At 41.5% G+C, this 19,273-nt stretch overlaps 1 protein-coding gene across 7 annotated transcripts in view; it reads left to right on the forward strand.

The window, feature by feature from the left end:
• Nucleotides 1-843: 843 nt before the first annotated feature.
• Nucleotides 844-19,273, forward strand: part of acot7 (acyl-CoA thioesterase 7) — a 69,046-nt gene continuing 50,616 nt past the window's right edge. For 2 of the 7 annotated variants that reach the window (XM_045696014.1, XM_045696015.1), the window contains exons 1-3: nt 871-1,016; nt 1,431-1,576; nt 13,132-13,249. In XM_045696014.1, coding sequence (XP_045551970.1) covers nt 984-1,016; nt 1,431-1,576; nt 13,132-13,249 — 297 coding nt within the window. In that variant the 5' untranslated portion in view covers nt 871-983. Of the gene's footprint in view, nt 1,017-1,430; nt 1,577-2,785; nt 2,975-11,123; nt 11,363-13,131; nt 13,250-19,273 lie in introns of those variants that run through there. The other 5 variants (XM_045696018.1, XM_045696016.1, XM_045696017.1 and 2 more) reach the window with 5 other exon arrangements.

A 19,273-nucleotide genomic window follows, 5' to 3' on the forward strand; every position in this document is an offset into this window, starting at 1 on the left:
TATTATATAATGTATATCATTTTGCACTAGACTTCAGTATCCTGGGTCTGTGCAGATAAACGATATGTAAGCACGTTGTGTTATGTTACTTGAAAACATAACATGTCTCTACTTTCGGTATGTATTTTATTATTTATTACTATTGCGCATTGTACATATATTTAACTGTATTAAAAACTACAATACTGTGGTATATTACTCGTCCTATTAATTTCAACTATCCCTTGTTTTCTTTGTTGGTATGACTCGGCCTGTAGGCCATAACATAGCCCTGGACAAAGCGCCAAAATGTTATTTCATTTTACTTGGTAAGAAAATGTATTCGTACTGTATATATGCACGGAAGCGCTCTAATCAAGGTGCACCCATCAACTGTTACCCCAAAGTTTAAAGCTGCAAAGGTGCAACTGGTTGCTAGAATTCTAATAATTCGCCTAATTTCAGTTTATGTGATTGTACCATCTAAACCGCTGTGGAAATATATTTTCAATAACCAAAATATTGTATTTTCATCTGTTTGAAGCTGGTGTACAAAACCGAAAGTAAAAGACGCAAAAACTAAACTTAAGAACCGGAAACATAGAAATAGCCAACATAGAACAGATCAACTGCATCTTAGACTTGCTTTCAATTACAATGACATATCTATAACTCATTTATATTTGTATTTGGTTCGGTCTCCCAAAAAGAGCCATATTGCATCAGTTGGATTTGGATAGGCGCTTGGACAGACAGTCGTTGTGAGGAACAATCGCGCCCCTACAGACGACAAAAAAATCGTTGCGACCCATTAAATGGCATAGTCTCTGCCGCCCTCCCGCGGTCTTTTGTCGTGATGATTTGAACTGTATGTGCCAGTGACGCAAGTTCTTTAAACAGTTTAGCTAGCTTTTCCTGTAAAGGGTGACACTGACAGCTTCTCACGGAACTTATCATCTGTAGTGAGTTGTGGAAACTAGCTAACCTCCTAAATAAACATTTATATGTTCGTTCGTTCTGATCCACAGCAAAAACAGGTAACTTTTGAAATATAGTGCTTCCTTTGTATTCATTGTCAGTTTAACCTAAACAAACATGTTCGCATAAGCAGTAGAGATGACCAGGGATGTTCTCTTCATAAGTGCGTGAATTGGACCAGTTTCCTGTACTGCTAATTCAAAATGTAACAAGAAATGCATGGAGTCAAAAGTACATTATTTTCTTTAGGAATGTAGTGAAGTAAAAGTAAAAGTTGTCAAAAAATAAAATAGTAAAGTAAAGTACAGATACAAAAAAAACTTAAGTACTTAAGTATTTTTACTTAAGTACTTTACACCACTGATAATTTCTAGCTAGTATAGGCTACAATATAACTTCACCGGTAGGCTATTCCTTGAATTTTACGATCTGTCAAAACCATGTCCCTTGATCTTGCTAACCGGCTGCAATAGCATACTACCCGACTGAGTCTGCATATTGCTATCCTCACTGCACCAGGAGACTTGCGCCAAGACAAGCTCAACAAAGAGCCAGTCATCATTATCATCATGTCGGGAACACAATCGCAAGCCACAGCCTCCTCCCTCCAGATATGCAGGTAAGCGAAACGATGCGCTGTGTTAAGAAATGTAATTTATATGTTTCTGTATCTGTGACATATTGGATGAGATCCAACGAGTGTACTGTAGAGAGCAGTTCAACTACCGGTTTGCGTGCACATTTCAAAGCGGCCAGATAATCCGCCAAATAGATTTTGCTCTCGGTCTATTCCGGCAAATGTTGACTGCATAGAAGTCACATAAGGACGAGACAATCTAATAGGGAACAAATACTGGTATTCTTAATACAAAACGGCAGTGTGAGCCTCAAATTGTGCACGCGATCACATGTCGTGTGAGGACCTTTTCGACAATGATGCTTGGAAGTGATGACGAACCGGTACAAGATGCGTAGAGGCAAACAAGGACATCTTAAGGTCGTCCTGGGGCATTTGTAGTATATTTGCGAGACCCCTGTAAATCACACCACACAAGTAGGCCTAATACATAAATAAATAATTAAACTCCCAAATAACGTCTCGCTATTCAGTTTGAATGGGCAAACGTCAGACCAGTGTGTGCTGACTAGTATAATTGTAGCCGTTTTAAATCGTCTCCCAAACAGTTCCGGTTGTCGTAAAAAGTAAACAGAACAATAAAACATGGGCAGATAAATTATGCGCATTCCCGTCGGCGATAGTTTGGTTAATATTTGCATTGGCTTTTGTCGCAGCATTCATCTTATCAAATGCCTTTGCTGAGTCTTACAATGTAGTCTACAGCAGCGTCCATTTGCACTGCATTATGGTTCTGTATTATCATCCTCCTAAAGGTAGAAAGAAGCATTGCACCACACCAAGAGAGACAAAGGCATTGCTCAATATGAACATGTCCCATGAAGAAGAAAAAAGGCAAGACTAGCCTATACTTAACACTGATTGCTATAATGCTTTAATAGTTTGTTATAATCATTAATGTCTTATTATAAGGCTTATTATCTTATTATAAGGATACTAGTGTTATGTATTTCTATGCAGCAGTTACTCAAGCACCATAGCTGCTTGTTACTCAGTATCATTAGCTATAAAATGATAATACAACATTGTACGTAAGTTGTAGTAGGCTACATTGCTTTATGACTCTCACATACTAAAATAATTAATAATGTATTAAAATCATCTTGGTCCTACTCTGGAACATTCAGAGTAGGACCATTTGCAAAAGCGGAAATCCAACCAACTTCACCTCCCTTTCGGATCATAAACCAGGGTGGAGCAGATCCATGACATAGCAACACAGTAAATGAGAGTGAGTAGTTTCTAGACATGTACCGCCATATACGTTTATCATTAGCCAAGGCTCCTCCCCTGGCATTTGTTTACACTTGGGTCAGTCAATTTGGAGGGAAGCATTTTTACTGGATTGTATGGAACAAGCATGTCTGTGACTACTGCCAGGTAAGAGAGGACACTGCCATGTAGTGCTTAGAAAGTTCAAATTAAAACCTTAGAGTCGGTCTGATACTTTACAGGCAGCCAATGCAGCGAGGCTTAATCTGGAGTAATGTGATTGTACTTTCTTGTAATGTTGGTTAAAATGTGTCCGATAGTGATCGGTATAAGTTCTTATTTTAGGTACTTGACCAACCAGACCGTAGGGCATGACTACACAAAACCTTGCTCTCCCAGCTTGGGCCTTATCTGAATCAGATAAAATCTATTCTCTGTTGTCGATGACTTCACTAAGCTTAGACAATAGACTATTTGAAATCATTCAAATCATTTTAGCGTTTGCTGTAGTCTGCCTGGAGTGCCAGATGGGCAGGGTTTGAACTCTTGTGACTATTCTATTTGTTTCATTGTGCCAGGCAAACTCAATCAATCCCAGATAAAGTATTTTAAATGAGCGCTGGACACATAGCCGTACAGGCTGACACTTTATATTAAGTTAATCTTGTGCCTGTGTAACACTGTAATTACTCTAGTAAAAACCTTGTATTCACACGCTGTTGTATGCACTGTTTTGATTCAAATGATGAGACAATGCTTTTTGTGACCCTTGTGTCAGCAGATGACACCAGTGTAAGGTTGTAAGATATTTTAGGGCAGGGGTTCCTAAACATTAGACATGGCAAAATGTATGGAATTGCAAGAACATTTGCTTTAAAACAGACCAATTTTCTCTGCACCCCATGACAAAATGTGTAGAATTGCAGGAAATAAGCTTTACAATCGGTATAATGTTCTCGCTGCCATCAAGAGGCATTTTACATTTACTGTACTTTTCACATCATTTGTCAATAACGAAATCTCAAAATACTCTGGATACATTCAGTAACATAATAATATTCATAGAAACCTTGGAGTAGGTGCAAGATAAGAAAAAAGGATGACAAGGGTTTGAGTGAGAGGTCTAACTGGTGTCTCCAAGTGGCCAACCACCTCTCCAAACTGCACAGTTACTAAGTCATTTCAATGCACTTTTTTGACTCAATGAAAGAGCCTTCAACTATAAGGTGCTTTTTTGAGCTCTCCTAGCTTTGCCATTGAGGAACTGAAGCAAGCACACTTGTAGTTCCCACCATCACACAATTGCTGTTGTTTTTTACGCAATCCAAAAACGTTCCATTATAAATCACAATCCGGGTCAGATGTGCATCATTTGAAAGCTTAGTCTATTGCAACATGACTAGCTAAGTTATAAAATACGATCTTAGTGTTAGGATTTCAAAAGGCACTTCAGAGTAACAGATTGTGTCACGTCCTGACCATAGTAAGATGTGAATTTCTATGGTAGAGTAGGTCAGGGTGTGACAGGGGGTGTTTTGTGTTTTTCTATGTTTTCTATTTCTATGTTTAAGTTCTAGTTTTTCTATTTGTATGTTGTTGTTTTTTGGGTTGATCTCCAATTGGAGGCAGCTGGTTCTCGTTACCTCTGATTGGAGATCATATTTAAGTAGGGGTTTTTCTTCCTGGGTTTTGTGGGTGATTATATTTGTGAGTAGTGTTTGTTACTCCTCTGCGTCATGGTTTGTTATTTTGTAGATTTCAGTTATTTGGTGTATTGCATAGTTTTCACGGATTAAATAAATATGTGGAACGAAACACACGCTGCATTTTGGTCCGATCCTTTCGACAGCTGTGACCGATTGTAACTTCAGTGCTCATAGAATGGAGTCATGAGTGCATTCAAGTGTGTTCCACAGCTAATTGTCTTCACAATACAACGAACATGAGCTCATTCTGTTCAGGACAAGCCAGGGAATAACACGTCATCCTTGTAACTGTGGATCAAGCATAGCGATCATAAACATTGATACTGTAAATTACATTCGTTTTCAAAAATGGAAATGTGAAGTGCACATTTGGACTCATGGGTGTGTGGTTTGCTTCTATGACATCAAAGCGGTATTTATTATAATCCTCAACGTCTCTTCTTTCAGAACACATCGATTCCTCTCGATTTACAGCGTTTCCCTCACTCAGACAAAAGCAAATGTAGCAAAACCGATGTCAAAGCTGATGTGCATACCTATATTATGTAGGTACATGATGTAATGACGGCAAGTAAAATTTGGCGCTACACGTGCAACACAGCCTTCCTAAACTAGCCCACAATGTCTGTTGTGTTGATCGAGCAGTCAACAAGTCGAGCAGTCATTTGAAAGAGTAAGAAAATTTCAGCGAGACAACTCAAAGGCAAATCCATTAACGCCAAGATAATGGAATTCATTGTCCTTGACAATCAACCATTCTCTGTCGTGGGTGATGTTGGCTTTCGCCGACTGGTCGAGCACCGGTGCACATGTTGCCCTACCGGAATTACACAGTAATAGCGTCATTACTATTAGCTTCACGACATACTATGGAACGCCGTTTGGGTCTTTGTGTCAAAAAAGATATGCTTTTAATTTGACACTTCAAATAACAGTTCTATTATAGAATGTTGTGTGTCCTGAATTTGCACATGTAAGCCAGGTGCCACCACTACTATCAGTTGCACTGTCAAAGCTGTACAACAGTCTGCAAATTTGCAAACACCGGTCACGAACGATGTGTTTACAATACCGCGTTGGTAATAAAGCATTGTGTTCTACCGCAACTTCTGGGGTAGCTAGATTTAGCTTGGTACCTAGCTAGCACCAATACAACCAACATGAAAACAATGACCAGTAGAAACTGCTGTCATTTTCATTATTCTTAGCAATGATTTAGGAATCCTTGTGAGTAAGTATTAGCTAGGTAGCCACTTGTTGTTCGCCTACTGAAATTGATCTTCAGTTCATGAAAATAAATACCCTATGTCTTTTCAAAAGGCGGTTGATTGTAGGCAGGCTGATGGATGCCACATTGGCGAAGGTGTCATAGTTGTCCTCAATGACCTGTTTTATTTTTGTCAGCCCTATATCATTCCTAGCCCTCACCATTTCCACCACTTCCCGCTCCTGCACATGGCCACCACCATGGAGTCTTCTGTCATTCTGAGGGTAGAAAAGAGTATGGTCAATCTGTCATTAGAATCTAATCAAAATCAAATCAAATGTTATTTGTCACATGCGCCGAATACAACCTTACAGTGAAATGCTTACATACAAGCCCTTAACCAACAATGCAGTTTTAGGGAAAATACGTGTTAAGTAAAAAATAGATAAGTAAAAAATAAGAAATAAAAGTAACAAATAATTAAAGAGTAGCAGTAAAATAACAATAGCGAGGCTATATACAGGGGGTACCGGTACACAGTCAATGAGCGGGGGCACTGGTTAGTCGAGGTAATATGTACATGTAGGTAGAGTTAAAGTGACTATGCATAGATAATAAACAGAGAATAGCAGCAGAGTAAAAGAGGGGGGACAATGCAACCTGTCTGGGTAGACATTTGATTAGCTGTTCAGGAGTCTTATGGCTTGGGGGTAGAAGCTGTTGAGAAGTCTTTTGGACCTAGACTTGGCACTCCAGTACCGCTTGCCGTGCGGTAGCAGAGAGAACAGTCTATGACTAGGGTGGCTGGAGTCTTCGTCAATTTTTAGGACCTTTCTCTGACACCGCCTGGTATAGAGGTCCTGGATGGCAGGAAGCTTGGCCCCAGTGATGTACTTGGCCGTACGCACTACCCTCTGTAGTGCCTTGCGGTTTAAGGCCGAGCAGTTGCCATACCAGGCAGTGATGCAACCAGTCAGGATGCTCTCAATGGTGCAGCTGTAGAACTTTTTGAGGATCTGAGGACCCATGCCAAATCTTTTGAGTCTCCTGAGGGGGAATAGGTTTTGTCATGCCCTCTTCACAACTGTCTTGGTGTGCTTGGACCATGATAGTTTCTTGGTGATGTGGACACCAAGGAACTTGAAGCTCTCAACCTGCTCCACTACAGCCCCGTCGATGAGAATGGGGGCGTGCTTGGTTCTCCTTTTCCTGTAGTCCACAATCATCTCCTTCATCTTGATGACGTTGAGGGACAGGTTTTTGTCCTGGCACCACCCGGCCAGGTCTCTGACCTCCTCCCTATAGGCTGTCTCATCATTGTCAGTGATCAGGCCTACCACTGTTGTGTCATCAGCAAACTTAATGATGGTGTTGGAGCCGTGCCTGGCCGTGCATTCATGAGTGAACAGGGAGTACAGTAGGGGACTAAGCATGCACCCCTGAAGGGCCCCCGTGTTGAGGATCAACGTGGCGGATATGTTGTTACCTGCCCATAACCACCTGGAGGCGGCCAGTCAGGAAGTCCAGGATCCAGTTGTAGATGGAGGTGTTTAGTCCCAGGGTCCTTAGCTTAGTGATGAGCTTTGAGGGCACTATGCTGTTGAACGCTGAGCTGTAGTCAATGAACAGCATTCTCACATAGGTGTTCCTTTTGTCCAGGTCGGAAAGGGCAGTGTGGAGTGCAATAGAGATTCCATCATCTGTGGATCTGTTGGGGCGGTATGCAAATTGGGGTGTGTCTAGGATTTCTGGGATAATGGTGTTGATGTGGGCCATGACCAGCCTTTCAAAGCACTTCATGGCTACAGACGTGAGTTCTATGGGTCGGTAGTCATTTAGGCAGGTTACCTTAGTGTGCTTGGGCACAGAGACTATGGTGGTCTGCTTGAAACATGTTGGTATTACAAACTCAGACAGGGAGAGGTTGAAAATGTCAGTGAAGACACTTTCCAGTTGGTCAGCGCATGCTCGGAGTACACGTCCTGCGAATCCGTTTGGCCCTGCGGGTCTGTGAATGTTGACCTGTTTAAAGGTCTTACTCACATCGGCTTTGGAGAGCGTGATCACACAGTCGTCCGGAACAGCTGATGCTCTCATGCATGTTTCAGTGTTACTTGCCTCGAAGCGAGCACAGAAGTAATTTAGCTCATCTGGTAGGCTTGTGTCACTGGGCAGTTCGGGGCTGTGCTTCCCTTTGTAGTCTGTAATAGTTTGCAAGCCCTGCCACATCCGACGAGCATTGGAGCCAGTGTAGTACGATTTAATCTTAGTCCTGTATTGACGCTTTGCCTGTTTGATGGTTCGTCGGAGGGCATAGCGGGATTTCTTATAAGCTTCTGGGTTCGAGTCCCGCTCCTTAAAAGTGGCAGCTCTACCCTTTAGCTCAGTGCGGATGTTGCCTGGCTTCTGGTTGGAGTATGTATGTACAGTCACTGTGGGCACGACATCATCGATGGACTTATGATGAAGCCAGTGACTGATGTGGTGTACTGCTCAATGCCATCAGAAGAATCCTGGAACATATCCCAGTCTGTGCTAGCAAAACACTCCTGTAGCTTAGCATCTTCTTCATATGACCACTCTTTTATTGACCGAGTCACTGGTGCTTCCTACTTTAGTTTTTGCTTGTAAGCAGGAATCAGGAGGATATAATTATGGATAGTTATGGTCAAATTTGCCAAATAGAGGGTGAGGGAGAGCTTTGTATGTGTCTCTGTGTGTGGAGTAAAGGTGGTCTCGTGTTTTTTCCCCTCTGCCTGCACATTTAATATGCTGGTAGAAATGAGGTAAAACAGATTTAAGTTTCCCTGCATTAAAGTTCCCTTCCACTAGGAGCGCCGCCTCTGGATGAGCATTTTCCTGTTTGATTATGGCCGTATACAGCTCATTGAGTGCGGTCTTAGGGCCAGCATCGGTTTGTGGTGGTAAATAGACAGCAAGTGTGATCTACCGCTTATCATGAGATACTCTACCTCAGGCGAGCAAAACCTCAAGACTTCCTTAGATATCGTGCACCAGCTGTTGTTTACAAATATACATAGACCGCCACCCCTTGTCTTACCAGAGGCTGCGGTTCTATCCTGCCGATACAGTGTAAAACCCACCAGCTGTATGCTGTTCATGTCGTCGTTCAGCCACGACTCGGTGAAACATAAGATATTACAGTTTTTAATGTCCCGTTGGTAGGATATACGTGCTTGTAGTTCGTCTATTTTATTATCCAATGATTGTACGTTGGCTAATCGGACTGATGGTAAAGGCAAATTACCTACTTGCTGCCGGATCCTTACAAGGCACCCGACCTTCGTCCTTGATATCTCCGTTTCTTTCTCCTGCGAATGACGGGGATGAGGGCCTTGTCAGGATTCTGGAGTAAATCCCTCTCGTCCGACTCATTAAAGAAAAAATGGTCTTTCAATATGAGGTGAGTAATCGTTGTCCTGATTTCTAGAAGCTCTTTTCGTTCATAAGAGACGGTGGCAGATAACGCGAAAAAACACACACAATAGCACAATTGGTTAGTAGACCGTAAAATGGGAGCCATTCTATCCGGTGCCATCATAAGAATACACGTACTAACAAGATACATACAACACTTACTATATTATATTGTGTGAATTTACATGCATTCAAATATGTCATTTTGTGGTAAAGCATATTGCATATTCTGCAAACTGACCAATTTTCTTTGCGAAATGTCATAATGATAGAATTGGCCGCTGATTTCTTTAGGTTAGTATGAACCAACCTTGCAGCCTCTGCCATGGTAAGGAGTCTGTTGATAACATTTTGGATATGTGTTTACTGTAGGTGATGCATTTGTTACATACAATACCTCTCTGTCCTTGTCAATATCATACTTAGTTTACAGTAAATTTGGTCCAGCTTACTACTTTGAACATCTCCAAGAGGCAATGTATCATCTTAACCCTGTAGATGCTCATTCCGTTAAGCCATTTCTCGTATATTTCAGCTATTCATTCTCCTTAATCATTCTCCTTACCGTATTAATCGAGAAGACGTCACTGGAAAACAAGTGTATGTGGAGTGGCTGCCAGGAACAGCTGTGTGTGTGTTTGTTTCACAGATACCTCTCTCGCTAGGTAGGCCTGTTGAGAGAACACATTGGGATGTGTTCATTAGGCATCAAATGTAAGAAAACAGACTTAAACCGGTAGGGACTACCTTGGATTGCCCAATAAGGACTGCAAATTTTGCAAAGTTTCGAAATATTTTAAAACATTTTGCTTTAGTGTGCCCAACTGAACACCACCCTGATATAATATTGGTGATGCTGAACCTCAGTCAGTCATATGCTTATAGTACCTGTGTACGCACCACAGCTTTCAATGTCTTAATTACATCAATGATGTACTTTCATGGGACGGGAACGATTTTTCGAAAGCACGCAAAATGTTTGGTCGTTTGCCATTCCCTGCTTAGGTAAACTGTTTTGTATTTTGTATTTTGCATGTTGTTGTTTCTTTTTGTTGCATGTCAGCTGGACATGGATTTTTCGAAGGAGAATCAGCACCACATTATAGTTGTTTGACGATGATTTAATTAACGCTTTCTACACCAATCTGTTGACTTATTGACTGTTGATAGTCATACCAGTTAGCCTACATGGGATGATTAATGATAGCATAAGAACTTTGTTCCACTTTTTAAGCAGTTACTTTTCAAAAGAAGGGAGATACAAATGTAACGTGGAACAGAATTTAAGACAACACAGGATCATTTTGAGCTGTATTAAATGCTTTGAAAAACTGGGCTCTGGAGTTACATTTTCCTGGGAAAATGTGTAATGTTGTGATGGCTATGGATTTAAAAATAGCTTTGATCTAAGAGATTCCAGCTGGTTCTCGTCCCTATCAGGTTGCCAGATCCTGCTATTAGGTTCTTTGTTAGAAGGAGGAAAGTGTGTGTCACTGTGTCGAGTCATAAAAGAGAGATGCTGAGATTAGAGACACGGAGGTGCTGGGCTTCATCTGATTTATCATAAACCCTGGACACACACACACACACACACACACACGCATTACATTTGATCTCAGTGTAATGCTGACAGATGTTATTGTATTACCTTTACACATTCCAATCATACCGTACATCTCTTTCCTGTAACTCATTATTAAAATGACTATGATTATGACATTTACATTGCCAGATCCAATGAAAGCTCAACCTCCCCACAATATTTCCTGTCCTGCTCTCCAAATATGGCAATTGCCATGGCAACCACATGGAGAGCGAAGCTGTTGGCCAAGGTCCCATGGGGATGGGCAGTAGCGCGAGTGCTAGGAAGCCAGTTAGTCCGGAAATCACAACAGAGGCGGGGTCAGTGTGAGTATGATGTCATTGTGGGTTGTAACAGGGAGATGAGTAGTGAATGAAGAGTAGTGAATGAAAAGGAGAGAGGCTGATCAGACAGACAGACAGACAGACAGACAGACAGACAGACAGACAGACAGACAGACAGACAGACAGACAGACAGACAGACAGACAGACAGACAGACAGACAGACAGACAGACAGACAGACAGACAGACAGCAGGAGTGTTAAGACTGATTCTAAGTCAGTGCACACAGGTTTCCCTCAATCAGCAGACTGAAGATGGGTCCCAAACAGCAACTCAGCAGGTAGAGTTGACACACACACACACACACACACACACACACACACACACACACACATTTTTTCCCCAGAGGCCATGATCATGCTTTGTAGCCTACTTCTTTGAGTGAGTTATGACTACCTGTGTCCTTTTGTCATTTACTCAGTTAATTAAGTAGACAGGTTCAGTATACAGTAACCTCCATTGTGATTACAACGCTGATTTTCTAACATTGCATACTATTGGTCATTAGTTTCTCCCTATGACTTAGTGATCAGTCATGCATTGCGTGAATCAAAGTGAGACGAATTGGAAGTGCACTTGGCTCTCTTACTGGCACGGATTTCACTGATCGCCTCTTTATTAAGGAATGTTTTACTTGCAATGACTGTGATATGTGGTCGTCTTACGTACCTTAGTTGAATGCACTGATTGTAAATCACCCTGGATAAGAGTGCCTACTAAATTACCAAAATGTCAATTTATGATTGTGAAATAATGTTAAAGAAGTAGTAGAAGTATCAGAAGTAGCAGGCTTACACAATGTGGATTTGTATAAGACTGTCCTATTACTTGTGGTTGCTTATCTGAGATGTATGTGTGTTGTGTGTGTGTGTGCGTGCGCGTGTGTGTGTGTCTGCGCCGATACGTACGGTCCTGGTTGTGTACGGTCTGCATGAGTGAGTTTGTCAGGAGTCTTGAACAGTGTGTATTGACTCTACATCATGTCTGCGTGAGTGCGTGTGCCCACTATCTGTCCTCATGACACATTCAAACAGAGCAGGCCATTAACTCATTGGGGTGTGTGATGTAGATGGCTTTTTAGGGGGAGCACACTTCAGTGAGGCCTGTGAACAGAAAGACGGAAACGTGCCACCGTTAGTCGGGGACGGCTGATGGGGGGTGATCAATCTGACTTAACTGCTATGATACTCCTAATTTGTTTTCGGAGACAGAAAAGCTCAGTCCATCTGGCCAGAAACAGTGGAGATTTGCTTTGTGACTTCCATGATTAATAGCTGAGAGAGCTGTGCGTGTGTGTGTGTGTGTGTGTGTGTGTGTGTGTGTGTGTGTGTGTGTGTGTGTGTGTGTGTGTGTGTGTGTGTGTGTGTGTGTGTGTGTGTGTGCGTCGTGGAACGTTGGCATACCAAAAAACAAAACAAAATAAGCATCAATCAAAATATTTATACAAATATAACATTCTGATTATGAAACTGATAAGAATGATTTATGATTATTGAACCAAGAATGTGTGAATGAAAAAATATTTGTACTCCCTTTGTACTCCCATTGGTTCATTCTAGATCCAACCAAAGTATTCAAATGCGTGTATGAATGTTTGTACAGAATGGCTTTTGTAGCCCTCTAGCTACAACAAACTTTCAATAATGAAAAAACTCTCTTAACTTCAACTCATATTCAACTCATGCATCAACGTTCACAGAGGGAGAGAGAGAGAGAGAGAGAGAGTTACTATACTTTATTTATAGTGCAGAAAATGGTTTTCGGGAAACAGCTAACATGCTGACAAAGTGGGATCTAATGATGAATGTAGCACCAAGAAAAAACTGTAGCACTGCTCGTTTGTCGACAGTACCTTCCTGTCTACTGATCAGTTGATCTAACCTTTTTACTGAGACTGTCATCTATAGATGTTACTGCAACTGCACTGGTGCAATCATGTATCTATGTAGGAGGCAGTGAAGAGAACTTTCCCATTGGAGGACAGTAAACCATTGTATTCTTCTATTCCTAATGCTAATTTGTGATGCTCTCCATTTCTGTCTGTGCCAGGATCATGCGTCCCGATGATGCCAACATAGTGGGCAACGTGCATGGTGGCACCATCCTGAAGATGATTGAGGAAGCTGGATGCATCATAGGAACACGCCACTGCAACACGCAGTCTGGGGTACGTGTGTGCCTGTGCGAACTGGGTAAAGTGTGTGTGACTGATTTGCACCAGGAACAAGTGTTAGCCCTAAGTTGATATTTTATAGTGCTTGCACTACTAGCATATCTGAAGGCAAAATGTTCCTCAATTGCAGTTTTATTAATATAATCTGGCGTCTTACAGCTTGGCTAGAACGAAAGCCTGCACCTACCACACCTGCCCTCTGCTTTTTAATAAGAAGCCCCATCCCTGTCTTAGAGTCTACTTCACCTGAGCTGTACCTACCTCGTCAGTTTCACCAGTAGCTTCCTTTTGATTTGCATCCTCATGTTATTGTCTTATACCTTCTAGCACATTCTGAACTTGTTTTAGTAATGACAATCATCTGCGTCACATGCATTAGCATTTTTTCTTTCATGGTGCAGAGAGAAAGATTATAAGAGCATTATTAAATCTATTTTCATGCTATTTTACACATTTTGTCATGATGCTGAGAGAAAATGTTTCTGTTTTAGAGCTCAGGGATTCTTGAAAGACGGGAAAAATCGCAACTTTTTCCCCACAAATATTTGTCTTAAAGGGATACTTTGGGATTTTTGAAAAAATACCCTTTATCTTCTTCCCCAAAGTTAGATGAACTCGTGGATGCTGTTTTTATGCCCATGTGTCCAGTATGAAGGACGTTAAGAGGTAGTTTTTACTAGCATGTTAGCAGATACCGATAGACTTCCAATCATTGCGCAATAAAAACATAACCATTCTATCAGTTATTTCAGCACCTGACGGAGTTGATGTTAGATAAAAATCTGACAGAGTTGATGTTTTACGGAGTTGACAAAAATTGAAATTGTCTTCCTATTTCAAGTGGTTTGTATACACAGAAGCAATTTTGTTTTTCCTCAGTTGCTTTACGACTCTAAAACCTAATTAAATGTAACATATTTGAACCAAAATTCATATTCTATCTTAATCTATTAGGCAGAAGGAGTTGACAGTTTATGGTTGGGACCATGGAGATTCCAATATTGTTTGTTTAAATCTATCAAAAGTAGAGAACTTTACAGACCATTAGTGATCTTGTGGCACTACATGTAATGAGGACATGAATAAGGGGTCCTTATGGTATAGCTGGCCCTGCTCATTCCTGATTAATTTAGCATTTTAAACAAATCTGACAGAGTTGACCAAATCTCCAGACACGTCTTTTAGGAATCGCAGTTTTGAGAGAAATATTATTTAAAGTCACAGAGGGCTATTGCAAGAAACTACATAAGATCATTTCCCAGTTAATATCCATTATTGCCATTTTTCGTTCATTTTAAACACTTTTTTGGAGAGTTTGAAATTGAGATCCTTTGCTCCAGAAAAGGGCATTTCCAGGCGTAGAGCCGACATGGAAATTAATCATATTTAAAAACTAATATTTTCCCTTATAGCATTCCTCTAAATGTACATTTTAAGTTCAAATAATGCAACAAAAATGTATTTTTTTTACTATAAAAATAAAGTTTCCTTGCCGAACAAGGGTTGTCCCGACTTTCAAGAATCTCTGAGCTAATTTCCTGCTATTCTACACATTTTGCCATGAGACTGAGAGCACATTTTGCAGTTTTAAAGCTAATTTACTGTAATTCTAAACATTTATTTCATGGCTTATGATGTGTTCATATTAGAGGTCGACCGATTATGATATTTCAACACTGATACCGATTATTGGAGGACCAAAAAAAGCCGATACCGATTAATCGGGCGATATTTTTTTTTTTTTTTTATTAAAAAAGAAATATATTTGTAATAATGACAATTACAACAATACTGAATGAACACTTATTTTAACTTAATATAATACATCAATAAAATCAATTTAGCCTCAAATAAATAATGAAACATGTTCAATATGGTTTAAATAATGCAAAAACAAAGTGTTGGAGAAGAAAGTAAAAGTGCAATATGTGCCATGTAAAAAAGCTAACGTTTAAGTTCCTTGCTCAGAACATGAGAACATATGAAAGCTGGTGGTTCCTTTTAAAATGAGTCTTCAATATTCCCAGGTAAGAAGTTTTAGGTTGTAGTTATTATAGGACTATTTCTCTCTATACCATTTGTATTTCATATACCTTTGATTTTTGGATGTTCTTATATGTTCTTATAGGCACTTTAGTATTGCCAGTGTAACAGTGTAACAGTATAGCTTCCGTCCCTTCCGTCCCAGGAACACATCGACAACAGCCACCCTCGAAGCATCGTTACCCATCACTCCACAAAAGGGGAACAACTACACCAACTCTCAGAGCGAGTGACGTCACCGATTGAAACGCTATTAGCGCGCACCCTGCTAACTAGCTAGCCATTTCACATTGGTTACACCAGCCTAATCTCGGGAGTTCATAGGCTTGAAGTCATAAACAGCTCAATGCTTGAAGAATTGCGAAGAGCTGCTAGCAAACGCACGAAAGTGCTGTTTGAATGAATGCTTACGAGCCTGATGCTGCCTACCATCGCTCAGTCAGACTGCTCTATCAAATCATAGACTTAATTATAACATAATAACACACAGAAATACGAGCCTTTGGTCATTAATATGGTGGAATCCGGAAACTATCATTTCAAAAACAAAACGTTTATTCTTTCAGTGAAATACAGAACCGTTCCGTATTTTATCTAACGGGTGGCATCCCTAGGTCTAAATATTGCTGTTACATTGTACAACCTTCAATGTTATGTCATAATTATGTACAATTCTGGCAAATTAATTACGGTCTTCCTTAGGAATAAATGGACTTCACACAGTTCCAACGAGCCAGGCGGCCCAAACTGCTGCCTATACCCTGACTGCTTGCACGGAACGCAAGAGAAGTGACACAATTTCCCTAATTATAAGAAATTCATGTTAGCAGGCAATATTAACTAAATATGCAGGTTTAAAAATATATACTTGTGTATTGATTTTAAAGAAAAACATTGATGTTTATGGTTAGGTGCAATGACAGTGCTAAATCATCACCCGTTTGGCGAAGTAGGCTGTGATTCGATGAGAAAGTAACAGGCACAGCATCGATTATATGCAACGCAGAACACGCTAGATAAACTAGTAATATCATCAACCATGTGTAGTTAACTAGTGATTATGTGAAGATTGATTGTTTTTTATAAGTTTAATGCTAGCTAGCAACTTACCTTGGCTTCTTGCTGCCCTCGCGTAACAGGTAGTCAGCCTGCGACGCAGGCTCCTCGTGGAGTGCAATGTAAGGCAGGTGTTAGAGCGTTGGACTAACAAGGTAAAAATCTGTCGTTCTGCCCCTGAACAAGGCAGTTAACCCACCGTTCCTAGGCCGTCATTGAAAATAAGAATGTGTTCTTAATTGACTTGCCTAGTTAAATAAAGGTGTAAAAAAAAAAAAAAAAAAACGATTTCCGATTGTTATGAAAACTTGAAATCGGCCCTATTAATCGGTCATTCCGATTAATCGGTCGACCTCTAGTTCATATGCTATCTGGGGGGCCCGACCTCTGGAGGGATCCCAACCCCCTCAATAAGGGTTGGAGGCCCCCAAAGCTCGTGGGAGTGTGTGCTATGTCAGTGGTCACATGGTGTTCCTCGATGAGAGATAAGATGGCCGCCGGTATCATTTTCAGGGCACTCCAACATTCCTCACATACTGTAACTGAACCTGTCCCTCTAATTAACATCACCTCATCTGCCCAGACAAAACGACTGTGGGTATGTATGCGTGTGTGTAGGTGTGGGTGTGTTTGAAAGAAAATGGCTGTGTCCCAATACTGTTAACATGCATCTGTTCCTTCCTCCCTTCCTTAAGGGCCATATCTTAATATTCCACATTGTTTAACCCAGGTAAAGAATGCAGAGCAGACTTTGAATGAATCTTTGTCTGGATGCATTTCTAAAGAATTGGGAAGGGCAATATTTGAGCGTGTTAATGTAACATGTCATGGCTGGCATAATCTGAGCATAGGAGAGAGGCTCATTTAGATGTCAATGCTTCTAAACTCAGCAAAAAAAGAAACGTCCCTTTTTCAGGACCATGTTTTTCAAAGATAATTCGTAAAAATCCAAATAACTTCACAGATCTTCATTGTAAAGGGTTTAATCACTGTTTCCCATGCTTGTTCAATGAACCATAAACAATTAATGAACATGCACCCGTGGAACGGTCGTTAAGACACTAACAGCTTACAGACGGTAGGCAATTAAGGTCACAGGTATGAAAATTTAGGACACTTAAGAGGCCTTTCTACTGACTCTGAAAAACACAGAAAGAAAGATGCCCAGGATCCCTGCCCATCTGCGTGAACATGCCTTAGGCATGCTGCAAGGAGGCATGAGGACTGCAGATGTGGCCAGGGCAATAAATTGCAATGTCCGTACTGTGAGACGCCTAAGACAGCGCTACAGGGAGACAGGACGGACAGCTGATCATCCTCGCAGTGGCAGACCACGTGTAACAACACCTGCACAGGATCGGTACATCCGAACATCACACCTGCGGGACAGGTACAGGATGGCAACAACAACTGCCCGAGTTACACCAGGAACGCACAGTCCCTCCATCAGTGCTCAGACTGTCCGCAATAGGCTGAGAGAGGCTGGACTGAGGGCTTGTAGGCCTGTTGTAAGGCAGGTCCTCACCAGACATCACCGGCAACAACGTCACCTATGGGCACAAACCCACCGTCGCTGGACCAGACAGGACTGGCAAAAAGTGCTCTTCACTGACGAGTCGCGGTTTTGTCTCACCAGAGGTGATGGTCGGATTCGCGTTTATCGTCGAAGAAATGAGCGTTACACCGAGGCCTGTACTCTGGAGTGGGATCGATTTAGAGGTGGAGGGTCCGTCATCATGTTCTGGGACAGTGTGTCACAGCATCATAGGACTGAGCTTGTTGTCATTGCAGGCAATCTCAACGCTGTGCGTTACAGGGAAGACATCCTCCTCCCTAATGTGGTACACTTCCTGCAGGCTCATCCTGACATGTCCCTCCAGTATGACAATGCCACCAGCTATACTGCTCATTCTGTGCGTGATTTCCTGCAAGACAGGAATGTTAATGTTTTGCCATGGCCAGCGAAGAGCCCGGATCTCAATCCCATTGAGCACGTCTGGGACCTGTTGGATCGGAGGGTGAGGGCTAGGGCCATTCCCCCCCAGAAATGTCCGGGAACTTACAGGTACCTTGGTGGAACTGTGGGGTAACATCTCACAGCAAGAACTAGCAAATCTGGTGCAGTCCATGAGGAGGAGATGCACTGCAGTACTCAATGCAGCTGGTGGCCACACCAGATACTGACTGTTACTTTTGATTTTGACCCCCCCCCCCTTTGTTCAGGGACACATTATTCCATTCCTGTTAGTCAAATGTCTGTGGAACTTGTTCAGTTTATGTCTCAGTTGTTGAATCTTGTTATGTTCATACAAATACTTACACATGTTAAGTTTGCTGAAAATAAACGCAATTGACAGTGAGTGGACATTTATTTAGTTTACATTTTTGGAGGTTTGTCCATAAATCTGCTCAAACCAACTCTTGTCCGGTCCAGATGTGGCCTTGGATGTGGCATTGGGTGTGGCCTTGGATGTGGCTTCGGATGTGGCCTTGTTCTTGCGCTGGCTCTTGCTTAGGTTGGAGTATCCTGTAAAACAGGTTTGGTTGGTATCCGAGAGAGCAAAGGCGTCTTGATCCCTGACAGATTTGTGTTGTTGAATGGTGAAAGGCAAAGGGAAAAGGAGAGGGTAGAAGGCTAGGGAGTGCTACATGGTGATACAGTTAAATTTGAAAAGTAGAATTGAATGAAGGTCTTTGGTTTGTCAATAGGAAAACAAGGAGGATGAATGATCAAATTCTCTTCAAATAGTTATGTAAGTAAACCTACCTGGTTTTGGGCAGATAGTCAGTATCTGGTCGAGGTAGTAGAGATTGCAATATACATTGACTGGACACAAATAGCCGTCCCAGTACCTTGTCATATTGATACAATCCACTAGGTGACTCTCCAGGGCTGAGGACGTCTGCATGGATGTCTTG

This window comes from Salmo salar, chromosome ssa15 (assembly GCF_905237065.1).
Source record: "Salmo salar chromosome ssa15, Ssal_v3.1, whole genome shotgun sequence".
NCBI classification, from domain to species: domain Eukaryota; kingdom Metazoa; phylum Chordata; class Actinopteri; order Salmoniformes; family Salmonidae; genus Salmo; species Salmo salar.